This window comes from Polistes dominula, unplaced genomic scaffold, assembly GCF_049000335.1.
Source record: "Polistes dominula isolate Pdom_NZ unplaced genomic scaffold, Pdom_raw_medaka contig_373, whole genome shotgun sequence".
NCBI lineage: Eukaryota > Metazoa > Arthropoda > Insecta > Hymenoptera > Vespidae > Polistes > Polistes dominula.
Window position 1 is genome coordinate 2636905 of NW_028300899.1, and position 13131 is coordinate 2650035.

At 32.0% G+C, this 13131-nt stretch overlaps 1 protein-coding gene across 2 annotated transcripts in view; it reads right to left on the reverse strand.

The window, feature by feature from the left end:
* The window catches only part of LOC107063836 (uncharacterized), a 244597-nt gene that overhangs the window by 92309 nt on the left and 139157 nt on the right, over positions 1–13131 (reverse strand). For both annotated transcript variants that reach the window (XM_015315959.2, XM_089179470.1), the window contains exons 4-5: positions 10915–11073; positions 9130–9258 (exon numbers count right to left, since the gene is read on the reverse strand). In XM_015315959.2, the coding sequence (XP_015171445.1) occupies positions 9130–9258; positions 10915–11073 (288 nt within the window). The remainder of the gene's footprint in view (positions 1–9129; positions 9259–10914; positions 11074–13131) is intronic.

Genomic DNA, 13131 nt, shown 5'->3' on the forward strand with positions numbered 1-13131 from the left:
TCAAGCCGAATTCCAATTTCCCGCCGGTCGTACAATTAAATTAGAATCGTCGGATACGATAAGCACCGTTGTTTCGACGTGGATTCGTCGAAGAAAGGAATTCTCGTTTGGTTCGATATCGACTCGAGTGTAGCTCTCCTCGTCCAACTACTATAACTCATCGGAATGTATATTTGTACTGATTATTTTTTTTCTCTCTTATTTTTTCTTTTTGTTTTTTTAAATCTTTTCGTTAAACTATGTGTATCTCTCTTTTAATTCTTTATCTAAAAGAAAAGAAAAAGAAAAAAAAAGAAAAAAAAAAGATAAAGATCCCGTATATACATACATATGTACGTGTACAACAAAAATCTAATAATCCTCGATGAGAAAAATAATATCGAGATAAAATATTCTCTCTATAATCGTGTCGATAATAAAAATGAATATAAAAAAAAAAAAAATAACCATCTCGAACAATTTTATATTGAAACAAAACGAAAATTTCAAATAAAACTATTACGATAGAAATTTTTCTTCGAATTGAAACGTAAAACGATTATTCGCGTTTTCTATGATCGATAACAGATAGCACGAATCATTTTTTATAATTCCAGAAAATAGTAAATTGGATCTACGTTGTATTTAACAGTGACAATTTCTTTTACCAACTCTTACACCCCTTTTACTTTTCCCTTTTTGTCCACCTAAAACCCCTTATGTCCCCTCTACCCTACTCCCATTGGACCTTCCAACGGTAATTTCGTTTCTGAGTTTGCAGGTGGCTTAATTTTTGCCGTAACACGTCTGTCGGTTGGGCGCCGGCCTCGGTCCCGGGCCGACCGAGATACGGCACGGATTTTTCTCGTTGCTGATTTTAATAACAGATTGCTACTGGAGCTACGAGAAAGTCGAGAGGAAACCGTGGTGAACGGGGGGAGAGGGGAGGGGAGGTGGTTGGTTGAAACGGGGTAGCTCGAGTCTGAGTCACTGCTTATACGTGACTACGTTCGAACCTTCTAACCTTTTCTTTTTTATATATTTTCCTTTCTTCTTTCTCTCTCTCTTTTTTTTATATATTTTTTTTGTCTTATATATGTGGAGGGAAAAGATTTATTTCTTTTGTTCACTTTCTTATGCTCGCAAATCTAAATTTTCTACACTTTTTTACAAAAAAAAAAAAAAAAAAGAAAAAAGAAATTTCAACATTTAAAATAGATGAACAACTAAACTACTAAATGATAAATGTGAATTACACGATATGAATTTAATTTATGATCATTCAGTATATTATTATATTATAATCGATTAGAATGTTTATAAAATGTGTATATTAAAAATATTGATCGTTTAAAAAAAAAACGTCTAGTTAAACTTATGTAACTTGTTTAACAATACCTAAGAATATAAAAGAGAAAGAGAAAGAGAAAAGAAAGTTCATTTCCATAACATTACCACGATCTTAACATCAAGCTTTAGCATATAGATTATATCACGTAGACCGTCCCTTCAACTTGGCTTCAAACTTAAAACGATATTGCGAGCGTGCTTGTAAAGAACGTATGAGATATTTGTATTAAAACATCACGACACGTTTCTTACTCATTTAAACCATTAAATGGTGAATTTTTATCACGTAAGTCAACTAAAGTCAAATAAAATGTCTGACACATAATGTAGATAATGAATCAACAAATTTCATTAATAATCAATATAATTGAATTATCATTAATAAATAAAATTCATTTTATTATTGTCATCTCGCGATAATATTGAAATATAATTTTAAACGAGATATATTAAAAATCTGATTGAAAATGTGCACGACTGATAAATGCTTGACTCGTACTACTTGTCTAATTAAAAAAAAAAAAGATATTTAAAAACGAAATCTTCGTGTTCCTCTCTGCGCGTTTTAAATTTTAATTTTTTTATCTTTTTTTTTCATCATTTAATATTTAAATATTAAATCTTAGGATTCATAGCGAACACGCAATTGCAAATATTTCGTTACGGTAAATGTAAACTCGTAATTATACATCTCGTATCAATTAATTCTAATCACGAAGTAATTGAAAGTGTCAAGTCTAATCCTTTTTTTTTCTTTCTTTCATTTTTTCCCTCGTATTCTGAAAAAGAAAAGGGAGAACTTTAGTAACTATGAAAGCATGAGGAAAAGGGTCTATTAGGTTTTTTTTTCTCGATCTCGCGTGACCGATAAAAAATATTTCACTTAACGACACCCTTTGTACCTGCCGGTCACGACGATGCTGCCACGCAATATTACACGCGTAAATTCCTATAAAATAAGTTTCACCTCGTATAAATTATTATACTCTCATTTATGATTTTTCTTTTTCTTTAGTCTTTATGTCTTTACGAATGTTTAATTAAAAAAAAATCAGGTAATAAACAAAAAATAACATAAACGTTTATGTCAGATAAATAATGAACTATTCATTCCTACGCTGTTAAAATAGTTTTGATCGTTCGAACAAAGAGAAATAATATCATTTACACAACTCGTCAAATAATCTTTTTACAAAATATTCGAAATTTAAAATAATTTGATGATCTATGCAAGAAAAATAAATTAAATCGTAATTGAAAGCATCTGAAATTGTTTGTAAAATCTAAAGAACCGATTTACGTGAATTAAACGTAAAAAAAAAAACAAAAAGCAAAGGAAATATATTTATAAAAATAAATTTTTATCCGTTAGATATAAAAATTAAAAATAATTTTCTAATAATGTGCCATATATTATTACAAAAAAATCATGCACATTTTTGTTATTATTATACGTAATATTAATTTTATCGCTTATGTCAATTTTATTCTTGTAGAAAAAAATTCTACGATACACTTTAGTAGAAAAACGTAAAAGAAGAATAAGGAAAAAAAGAAAGAGTAGTCAGAGAGAAAGAGAGAGAGAGAGAGAGAGGTGAGATCGCTTAGTGGCAGATTTTTTAGGTCGTAAAGTTGTAACGTCATCGGGGTGCGAAGGGATGGAAGGGAAGGTCTTGTCAGAGATGAGTCTAATCTGTCGAGACGTTTAATTAATCTCTTCGTACGTTGGTACGAGCGTTAAAAAAGGTGCAAGATGTATATGTTTGTGTGTGTTAGAGGGAACTGGGGTTGCGTATGCGTGTGCGTGTAAGTGTATGAGCGCGTATGAGAACGATGTCGGTCATTTTTCCGTCCCTATCTGGAATTATTCGCTTTAATTTGATAATTCTGTCGCTTTTATGATCTTCTCCCCCCACCATCGGCACCTGCTGGAAAAGCTCGACAGTTTTATAGATTTATCGATTATGTTACAACGGAAACGTATGAATTCAAGAAGAGAATAGTGAACGAACGTTGTACCGCAGCTAGCTATCGTAACAAAAGAAACAAAAAAAATCTTTTCTGTTTCCGGTAATCTTTTTGATTCGTAACACGAAGATTCATCGATAATATCCACGGATGGATATATATCCTATCCATGATACGTTCATTTTAATTTTTATTCTTCCTTTATTTTCTGGTATTTTTTTTTTTTTTTTTGTTAAAGTATAGTTGGTAGACGAAAAAATTTACATAAGTTGAAACGCGTTGAAAGATCTACTCTTGAAAAACTTCGATCACATGGATTTAAGATGAAAAGTTTCGGCGAGGAAAAGAGAGAAAGAGAGAGTCCTCGATAGAAGAACAAGTTGAGAATTTTCTTTCTGTCTTTCTTTTTTTTTCTTTCTTTTTCTTTTTTTTTTCTTTCTTTCTCTTTCCCCCCTATTTTATACATAAAGTTTTATAAAGTCCATGAGAAAGAAGATTCGATGTTAAATCTTGGTAAGGCTCGGAAATATTCTTTAAACTTTTTTTTTTTCGTCAGGGCACACGTATATTTCTGTGGTTTTTTCTTCTCTTACCTTGCCTTCTTTTTTTTTTTTTTTTTTTTTTTTAATCTCTTCCTTTTACTTTTCTAAAATAACGACACGAAGATTTTTTTCGCTTTCTTTTTTTTTCTTTTTGTTTAATGCCACTCCAACACGGATTAACATCGAGCGTTCATTTTGGATTACTTTTTTATGATGTATATACTATTTGAAAGTTTTTATTTTTACAAGTATAATAATACAAGAAATAAATGATTTTCTTTGAAACAATTTTTAATACTTCATTTGTGAGTAAGTCTTTGATATGACGTAATTCTACATCTAGAATTTTCAACGTTAAATTAGCGAACTACAACTGTCGGTAATTTATGTCTGGTCTTGATATTTTAATACGTTCTTGTTTGGCCATTTGTTGCTACTTCTATGACGTTTCAGTAATTAGTTAGGCAAAGCTATTCGCTGCTCAAAGGATTATATCAACCAAGCCCTCATAACCTATGCTTAATTTCTATAGAAATAGATAAGAATATTATTTCCTACGAGGATAATAATTATTACAATAACGACGATATATTAAGAAAATAAAGAAAATTATTTCGGACAATTGAACAATTTTATAATTTTTTTCTAATATAATGAAGAGATAAATAAAAAATACATTTATTAATACTATATCTACAAAAAAAAAAAAAAAAAAACTATCAAATATTACCTGACATATACAAAAATACATTCTATACGACAGACGTGTTACTCAAAATAGTCAAAAAAAAATAAGGAAAAAATAAAAGTTAGAACAATCCAGATGCAAAAGAAGAAAAAAACCTGAATAAAAAAACAAATCTAATTTCGCGATAAAAAAAGGAAAAGAAAAAAAAAAAAGAAATGAAAAGAGGAAAATAAAAAAAAAAATACAAGAGATATAATCAAAAGAAAAGATTATCATCGAACTTTTGTCCAGTTAATTTCATCGCGTAATCTTGATCTGAACTTGCTAATGCATTCCGTGAACGCAAAGCTTCTGGTTCTGGTGTTGGTAGTACTGGTGCTACTGCTACTACTGGTACAGGTGCTGTGGTGCTGGTGCTGGTACTGCATTACTCGATCGCAATTTCACTTCAAAGCGGTCGTGTAATGCCCGTTGACAAAAGCCTTTAGCTAGCGTACGGCTTCGAATAGAATTAAGCGAACGCCTAAAAGGATGATCCAGGTGGTTGGGAGCACATGCGCACTCATGAACACAAGCCCCGAGGAGTTCACATCCCCATGGGAAAAAGACTTCATGGTATAAAAACAATCCCCTCTTTCTCTTTCTTTATCCCTCATTTTCCATCCCACTTCCTTTCCTTCCCTTCGCCCTCATCCCCATTTCATCACCCCCTTCCACCACCTACACCTTCAACACCGCCTCTCATCCTCTCAAGTAGCAAAATGAGCAAGCAGTAACACACAGCGAACGTAATTCAACCCTCTCCTTTCCTCGCAGCGTCGCCAAATTAATTAGCCTCGTTTTAACTACGGAGATAATTCGTTGCTTTTTGAGAAAAAGATAGAGATAGAAAGAGAGAGAGAGAGGGAAAGAAAGAAAGAAGAAGAAGAGCGAAAAGACGTTCTGTGTTGTATAATATATTCGTTTACTATCCCTTGTGGTATTCGAAAATCTCTTTGAAAGAGCTTAAAAATATTCTTCTCTTTTTCGATTAAGTTGCTTTGTAATAGTTTATTATGTGTATACACGTGTTTGTTTGTATTTGTATGTGAATATGTTAAAGTTACATTATTTCTGTTTAAGCGAGCTGTTATTTAATAACATTTTCGCGTACATTCGTAAGAGTACAACATAGGAAATTTATATATGTATATTCATACATATATATATATATATATATATATATATATATATACTTTTTTTTATGAATCTTTTACATTTAGTCGAAAAGTGTATTCAAGTAAAAGTATTAAATATTTCTATCCCTTGGTAGAATATTAGATTTTCTTTCCTTCGTTCTACGTTATGTAAAATTGAAATTTTGATAAGAAACCATGAAAAAGATATTTGTTGTTTTACTAACGTAAAAAAATAAAAAAAAAAAAAAAATACATACAAATATGCGTACAACTTGAAAACTTTTTTTTTCCGAAATGTTCTCCTTGCAGAATATCGACGACAAGTATTATTTAGTAACAATAAAAATGTCCTAATTATTCCTACGTAGTCTAACATAATTTCTATTATGTTAATAGAGTATTAAAATTAGTAGAGTATCCTAATTTCTATTTTTACTACCATCACACCGACGAGATAAAAAAAAAAATATCATGTGAAAATCGGAAGATTATTATCGGAAAGACCCTACGGACTTATCGGAAAAAACCTCACTACTTTTCGGAAAAAACCTTACTATAGAGGTTTTTACTACACTAACAGAGGTGTTTAGTTACCATACATTTTTTAGTTACCAGAAGCAACTTGTCTCATTTCTTTGAATTGAGAACTTGTTTGCTGTGTAATATGTTATCTATTTATATGTGTTTTCAATAAAACGTATAATAATTTTTGAATGTGATAATAATATAATAATAATATTACAACATTAAACCCAACAATTATCCTACTCCTGATATTCTGCAGTCGTCTCTTTCTCTCAAAACTTAGTTTTTCGAAGGTTTCACTTCTAACACGTGTGATCTGCCCACATGATATTTCAGATCACTCCCTATTCTAAAGAAATTTTCACTTCAAATATAAGAAAGATATATACAAATGAAAAAATTATCAATGTTCTGCTCTACAAAAATCTTAGAATAATAATTATTTAATAACAATAAAATATGTTCTAATGTATCCTAATCGTTCTAATATAATTTCTATTATCTTAGCAGAGTAGGTATCAAGATTAGTAGAATATACTAATCTCTAATTTCGAAACGATCTTACTGATGAATCTCCAACATCCTAGGTTACAGATACACGTTTCTATACCTTGTTGAGTACATGTTACTATAAAGAAGAACTAGATGAAGTAAGAGAGAAAGTACTAGAAGAAAAAGAGAGAGAGAGAGAGATAGGAAAAGAAAGAAAGTCAGTAGCAGGAAGTAGGCGAAGAAAAGGCACGCGCCTGGTATTTAGGAGTGGCAGTAACGTAACAATAGGCCACTACAGAGGGTGGAAACGGTAATGGTGTGTCGCGGTTCACCCGAGCTTACTTTTATGTCTCACCAGAGGTACTTCCGAGCCCTTCTCTGTCTATCCCTATCTTTGTTCGACAACCGTGTTCTATATCGTGAAACGTACAAGAGAAAGAGAGAAAGTATAGAAATGGAGAAACGAGCCGACAAAGCCTCGCTTTGTCGCCGAGCTCCTTTCTCTATTATTAAATTGTGTGTTCTTCAAGCAACCCTCTCTCTCTTTCTCTTTCTATCTTTCTCTTTCGTTCAGAACGTTGCTGGTGCATCGCAACCTAGAAGCAATAGCCTGCGAGAGCTTCGACAAAGAGTGATAGTGAGAGTGAGAATATGTGTGTGTGTGTGAGAGAGAGAGAGAGAAAAAGACACTTATACCTTGCTACGAATTCTATTTTGTTCCTATAAGGGACGAGCTTCAGTTTCTTCTCTACTATTTACTACCTACCTACCTACCTACAGTTTCTACGTGTACCAAAAATTCACTTTTCACGAATGAAAGAAACGAAACAACTCTCTCTTATCTACACTGACTTTCACCTAATTTAAGTCACATAAAGTTAGGTTAAAAGGTCGACTTCTAACAGAATATCTTGAACGATTTTCACTGGATTTATGAACTTAAGTGTGAATGTTGATATAATCGTTTCTATTTATTTTTTTGTAACCTCGTTGTAATTTGAAAGTTATATAATTTAATTCATTTATATTTAATTTAATATTATAATTTAGCAATCAAATTAATCTTATTATTTCATATATTTGTTGAATGTAAAATTTATTTAATTAAAAAGAAGTATTTATTACAATAAAACAAATACTTAAATGTTAAGGTTTAATGAAATAAGAATCAAGAGATAGAAATCAAAATAAAAATTAAGTAATAATAATTAGAGATCATAAATTCGTAATTGCACTCGCATATCACACACTCGTTCACACACGACCAGTCGTACCGAATGAAGAAGGTGCTCGCCGCTTCTTTCCGCCACGTTTATATACTCATTCACCCCACCAGTGGTCTTAATCACTTCCATCAATCCTTCTCTAAATCTCTAGACTATTCCAAATCAATTAAACAAAGGACCTCTTTCCGATTTCCGATTCGGGAATATTCGAGAGACTTCGGGGCGCTTACAAAACGATAACATCAGATGATATCGCTATGCACGCTCGCTTTTCTTTCTTGCCACACACACTCATATTCATATCGCTACATGCACTCACACTCATATCGCCGCACACATTCACAAATCTTTCAATGTCCATCAATTGTTTTACGCGTACCATGCACTCGCACTCTTCATCTTACTCCCACCCTAACATGCATGTATAAAATATAATTAAATAATATAAGTTAGACAAAAAAAATTGATTATAGAAGATTAATGATTATAAATTTATTAGAAATAATGAAGTCGTGTAGAATGTAAGCATTATTTTCGAAACCGTACAAACATATTCTTCAAATTGTGTTGTTAGTAATAAGAAACTCTAGTCACGTATACCGTAAATTCCTACTCCCTACAATTTGTAATAATCAACGTTAGTGTAGAAAATAAATACGTCAATTCTTTATTAAATATGAGTTGAAAAATCCAATACTTCCGTAGATTAAAATTTCTTTCCTCCAACATGATGATGATAATATTAAAAAGAAAAAGAAAAAATCTTCTTTGATTCGATTAAAAACATTGATCAAACTACTTGCTACACATTTTATCTATAATATAACATTACAATTACTATACAAAAAGTTTACCAAAATATGATTAATTACTAATAAATAAATAAGATCTTGACTCAACTCTGACGTAAGGGTAGAAATAATTACGTCAATTGTGGTCTATCAAAAATTAATAAAAAAAAAAAATTCTATTACTTTTGTAGACTACAATTATATTCTTCGAATACGTCAATTACCTGAACAAAAAAATGTGTAAAATTGAAGAATAATTTGTACATAATAAAAATCTTGAATACAAAAAATATACATAACTGACAGAGACAGAGCAAAGATAAAAAAAAGAAAAAAGAAAAATTAATATAATTACAAAACAAATGAAACTAATTAAAGGTCTTTACTTACAATCAACGGACACCTTGATTTGTTTGCTGACCGTAGGCGGAATACCATTGGAGGCGATGCAGAGATAGGCTCCCATGTCTAGTCGAGAAATGCGCTCCATTTCTAGCGTTTCTCCATCCCACTCGCTCACTGTAATTGGAATTTAAAGGGCGATTAAATCCACCGCGATAAGTTTTCACCAAAGAACGAGAGAGAGAGAGAGAGAGAGAGAGAGAGAGAGAGAGAGAGAGAGAGAGACGACAGAAGTTAAACGTTAATTCGATACCTTCTAGAACGACGATAATTGTCCATTCTTTTTTTTCTCTCTCTCTCTCTCTCTCTTTCTCTTTTCCATGGCTTTTTACAGATTCAAGGTAAAAAATAAAAAATAGAAAAAAAAAATAAAATAAAATAAAAAGGATAGAGAAAAAAAGAAAAAAAAAAACGTACTCTCCCAACCATATACTACATGTCGGTTTTAATCAACTCACCCATCACTACATCATCCCCTCCTTTCCTACCCATACGAGCACACACGCACACGCATCTACACGTTCGCATACGTATGCAGACGTACGCACTATCTCTATCTATCTGTCTATCTCTATATTTCTTTCTCACACTGATGCTTAAGAAGAAAATATTCGCAGATAATTGACGTTTCCCACGAAATATGTTGCCGGCTTCATTAGCGAAGATAATTATATATATCACGTTGCCTGTCAAATTACATTTTTTTTCTCTTTTCCTCTCTCTCTCTCCCTCTCTCTTTCTCTCTAGTTTCGATATATTTTCGACGTAGATAGAGAGAAGAAAGTTGAGTCTCTCTCTCCCTCCTTACCGAAAAGAGAAGGATTTTCTTCTTTTTTTTCGAACATTCCATATTTTATCTATGAGAACGGTGAGTGTCATTATTTTTAATTGCCGCACATACGCGCCGAGGTCGTCGAACCTATCGAAAAGCAGTACTACCTAAAACCTATCTACCTACCTACCTAACATTTTTTCTTTCTCTCTCTCTCTCTCTCTTTCTACTCTTTCTCTTTTATGCCGTTTCGAAATGCTTGCTTTCCTCTGACGGATCAAGCAAAGCCGAAATTCCGGATGAAATATCTCGAATTCGTGTAAACGACTACGCAGAACCACCGGATTTTTTAAAAACGTTTAAAGCGGTAACACAAGTTCACTTCTTTCATATGCGCGCGTACGGGCGCACGTGTGTGCGTTAGTTTAACGCGTGCCCTGTACCCTTGTACATTTGTGTATGTATTTGTACGTGTGCATGTGTGATTTTGTTTTTAATCTTTTTCTTTTTTTTTTTTTTTTTTTTTCAAAGTGTAGCGCATCTAGAGATTATTCAACGGCAAATAAATGTGGCTTTCAGTTTTGAGATTCTATGAGTTTTTTATTTTATCTGTTTGTTTTTTTGTTTTTGTTTTTTTTTTTTTTGGAAAGTAGACAACGAGGGAAAAGGGGAGAAATATTCGCTCGAAAAGAGTGAAAATAAAATCGACGGGGAGTGAATATGAAAAACATTTTGAAATAACATTCGAGACAAATGGATCGAAATGAATCGATGCAAATATAGTAGAGTATACGCGTTCATTACTACTACTTTCTTTCATTTAATAAATGATTTATTATTTTGTAAGATAACAAAATAATTGATTTTATCTCAAAAAAAAAAACGAACATATTCACACGTGCCGCATGATCGTGTAGGATACGAGGTGTGAATAATTATGTGTGATATTTTTTTAATTATTTTATCGTACAAAAAAAAAGAAAATAGAAAAAAATACTAACCGGAGAGAGTCTTATTGATCGTGATCCTGGAATTGTCATCTCTTTTCCAACGGATGGTGGGCGTTGGGCTTCCAGTTGCTTTGCACGTCAAAGTCACGTTTGCACCTTCCCTTACAATCGCGTCTGAGGAACTCTGCGAATCATCGATGTTCGGTGGAACTGAAACAGAAAAAATATCCTTTGATCAGTAGATGTTCTTCGATCATTAAGGGTAAACGTTATAAATCGAATATAATCAAATTTTCATATTTGAAAAGGGTTGAGGAATACTACTATAATATGTAGAAGAAAGGCAGAGAGAAAGAAAGATAAAGATAAGAATATAAAACAAAATAGAATATAGAAAGAGAGAGAAAGAAGCTAATAAGACTAAATCGACATTATTTCTCTCTCTCTTCTTTCTCTGTCATTCTTTTTCTTCCTATCACTTTTATCTTTTTCTCTATCTTAAAAAATCTTCGTCTAAGGAATAATTTATAGATGCGTTCATTTAAATTTACGAGCACACGGAGGCCGTGGAATTTCGATCGAAACTTCGCTTATTCTCGCTACGCGGCTGATTATTTTTCAATTCCCACTGAGCGGAAATACTCGATCAGTGTTGCAAGAGACGCTTCAGAGAGAAAGAACACAAGCTGGGTTATTTTCGTATTATACAAGATAGAATTCTATCTCATTGTGAAAAATTGAATATATTTTTAAAACGAGAGAGTGTATCTCGGTTCGATTAAATCGGAATACATTTCGAAAATTTAAACGATCTTCTTCTTATTATTATTCTTTTTCTTTTAATAATAATAATAATAATAATAATAATAATAATAATAATATAGGGATCGTTCGAACGATTTTTATTATGTCATATCGAATTGAAATCAAAACTAAATTTTTCAATAGAAAAAGAGAGATAAACGTTTCTTTATTTTTCTCTAAGAGAGACAGTATTAAACCTACTTGGACATTTTATGTTACACGCATGAGGATAGTAGAGATCCATGCAAACTCGATGAAACTTTCTCTCTTTCTTCTTTTTACACAAACACACACACACACGTATACGGTTGTAAGTATGACTTTTATTCGACTACCCCTTATCGTTTTATTCCACTGCGAAGTGGTAAAGTTATAGAAGGTTAAAATTGCATAAATCTTACCATCGACCAACCACTGCCAACACATTGCTCTCTCTACTCTTACGAACATAATTCTTATGGAATTCCGATCGAGAAAATTCTGTATGAGAAAATAGAAGATAAAACGAAAAAAAAAAAGAAGAAGAAACAGAAAAAAGGTAGAAAAATGATGGTTACAATTTTTCGATCAAAAAAAGGGAGAGAAGACCACCTGTGCGAAGATCCCATTCTTATAACTCGCAAATCGATTATGCGTCAAGAAGGTGTCTTGTCATGTGAAAAATAAGAAAGAAAGAAAGAACTAGAGAAAGGGAAAAGAAAGTTAAAAAAAAAAAAAAAAAAAAAAGAAAAATCCGTTTACGAGCGTTAGAAAGATTCGAAAGGTGGATTTTAAGTCAGGCAGGAAACGAGAAGCGTTCGAAGATAAGAGAATAAGAAAAAAAAAGAATAGGAAGAGGAGTAAGAAGTGGATGGTACGGGGATCTGGGGAGAGGGAGGAGAAGACAGGCTGGAAGAAATCCCCGTTAAAAACTCGTAATCACTGGTGATAAGAGGCCCCCTTCCTACAGTGAAAGAAATGTCCTTGGGAAGGATACGAATCGTCTTCTTCTTCTTCTTCTTCTCTGTGTTCTTTCTTCTTCTACGGAGAACGAAAAATGTAGACACCGATGGAAAATTGTTGTCATTGTCGCATATACGATTTACTATTTTATAAGTTAGACAATATTTTTCAAACGTTTTAGACCGCTTTTTTCTGACTTCCTTAGATTTTCTCTTTCTTATCAACATTTCTCTTTCGTTTCTTCTTCTTCCTCTTCTTCTTTTTCTTCTTCTTGTTCTACAATTACGAAAGCGGCTTAACTATGAAATAACATGATATCTCCTCATCGTGACAATAATTATTAATCATCCATTATGACCGATCATATTTATTTATTTTTTTTTTTATTTTCAAATGCACCTCCCATTCATTTTTGTTGTTGTATTAATTAATAAAAAAAGAAGTAAAAAGAAAACGATACATTTGATTAATTTGAATATGTAGAAAATCAAATTGTAATTTTAGAAATAATTTTCTCATCTT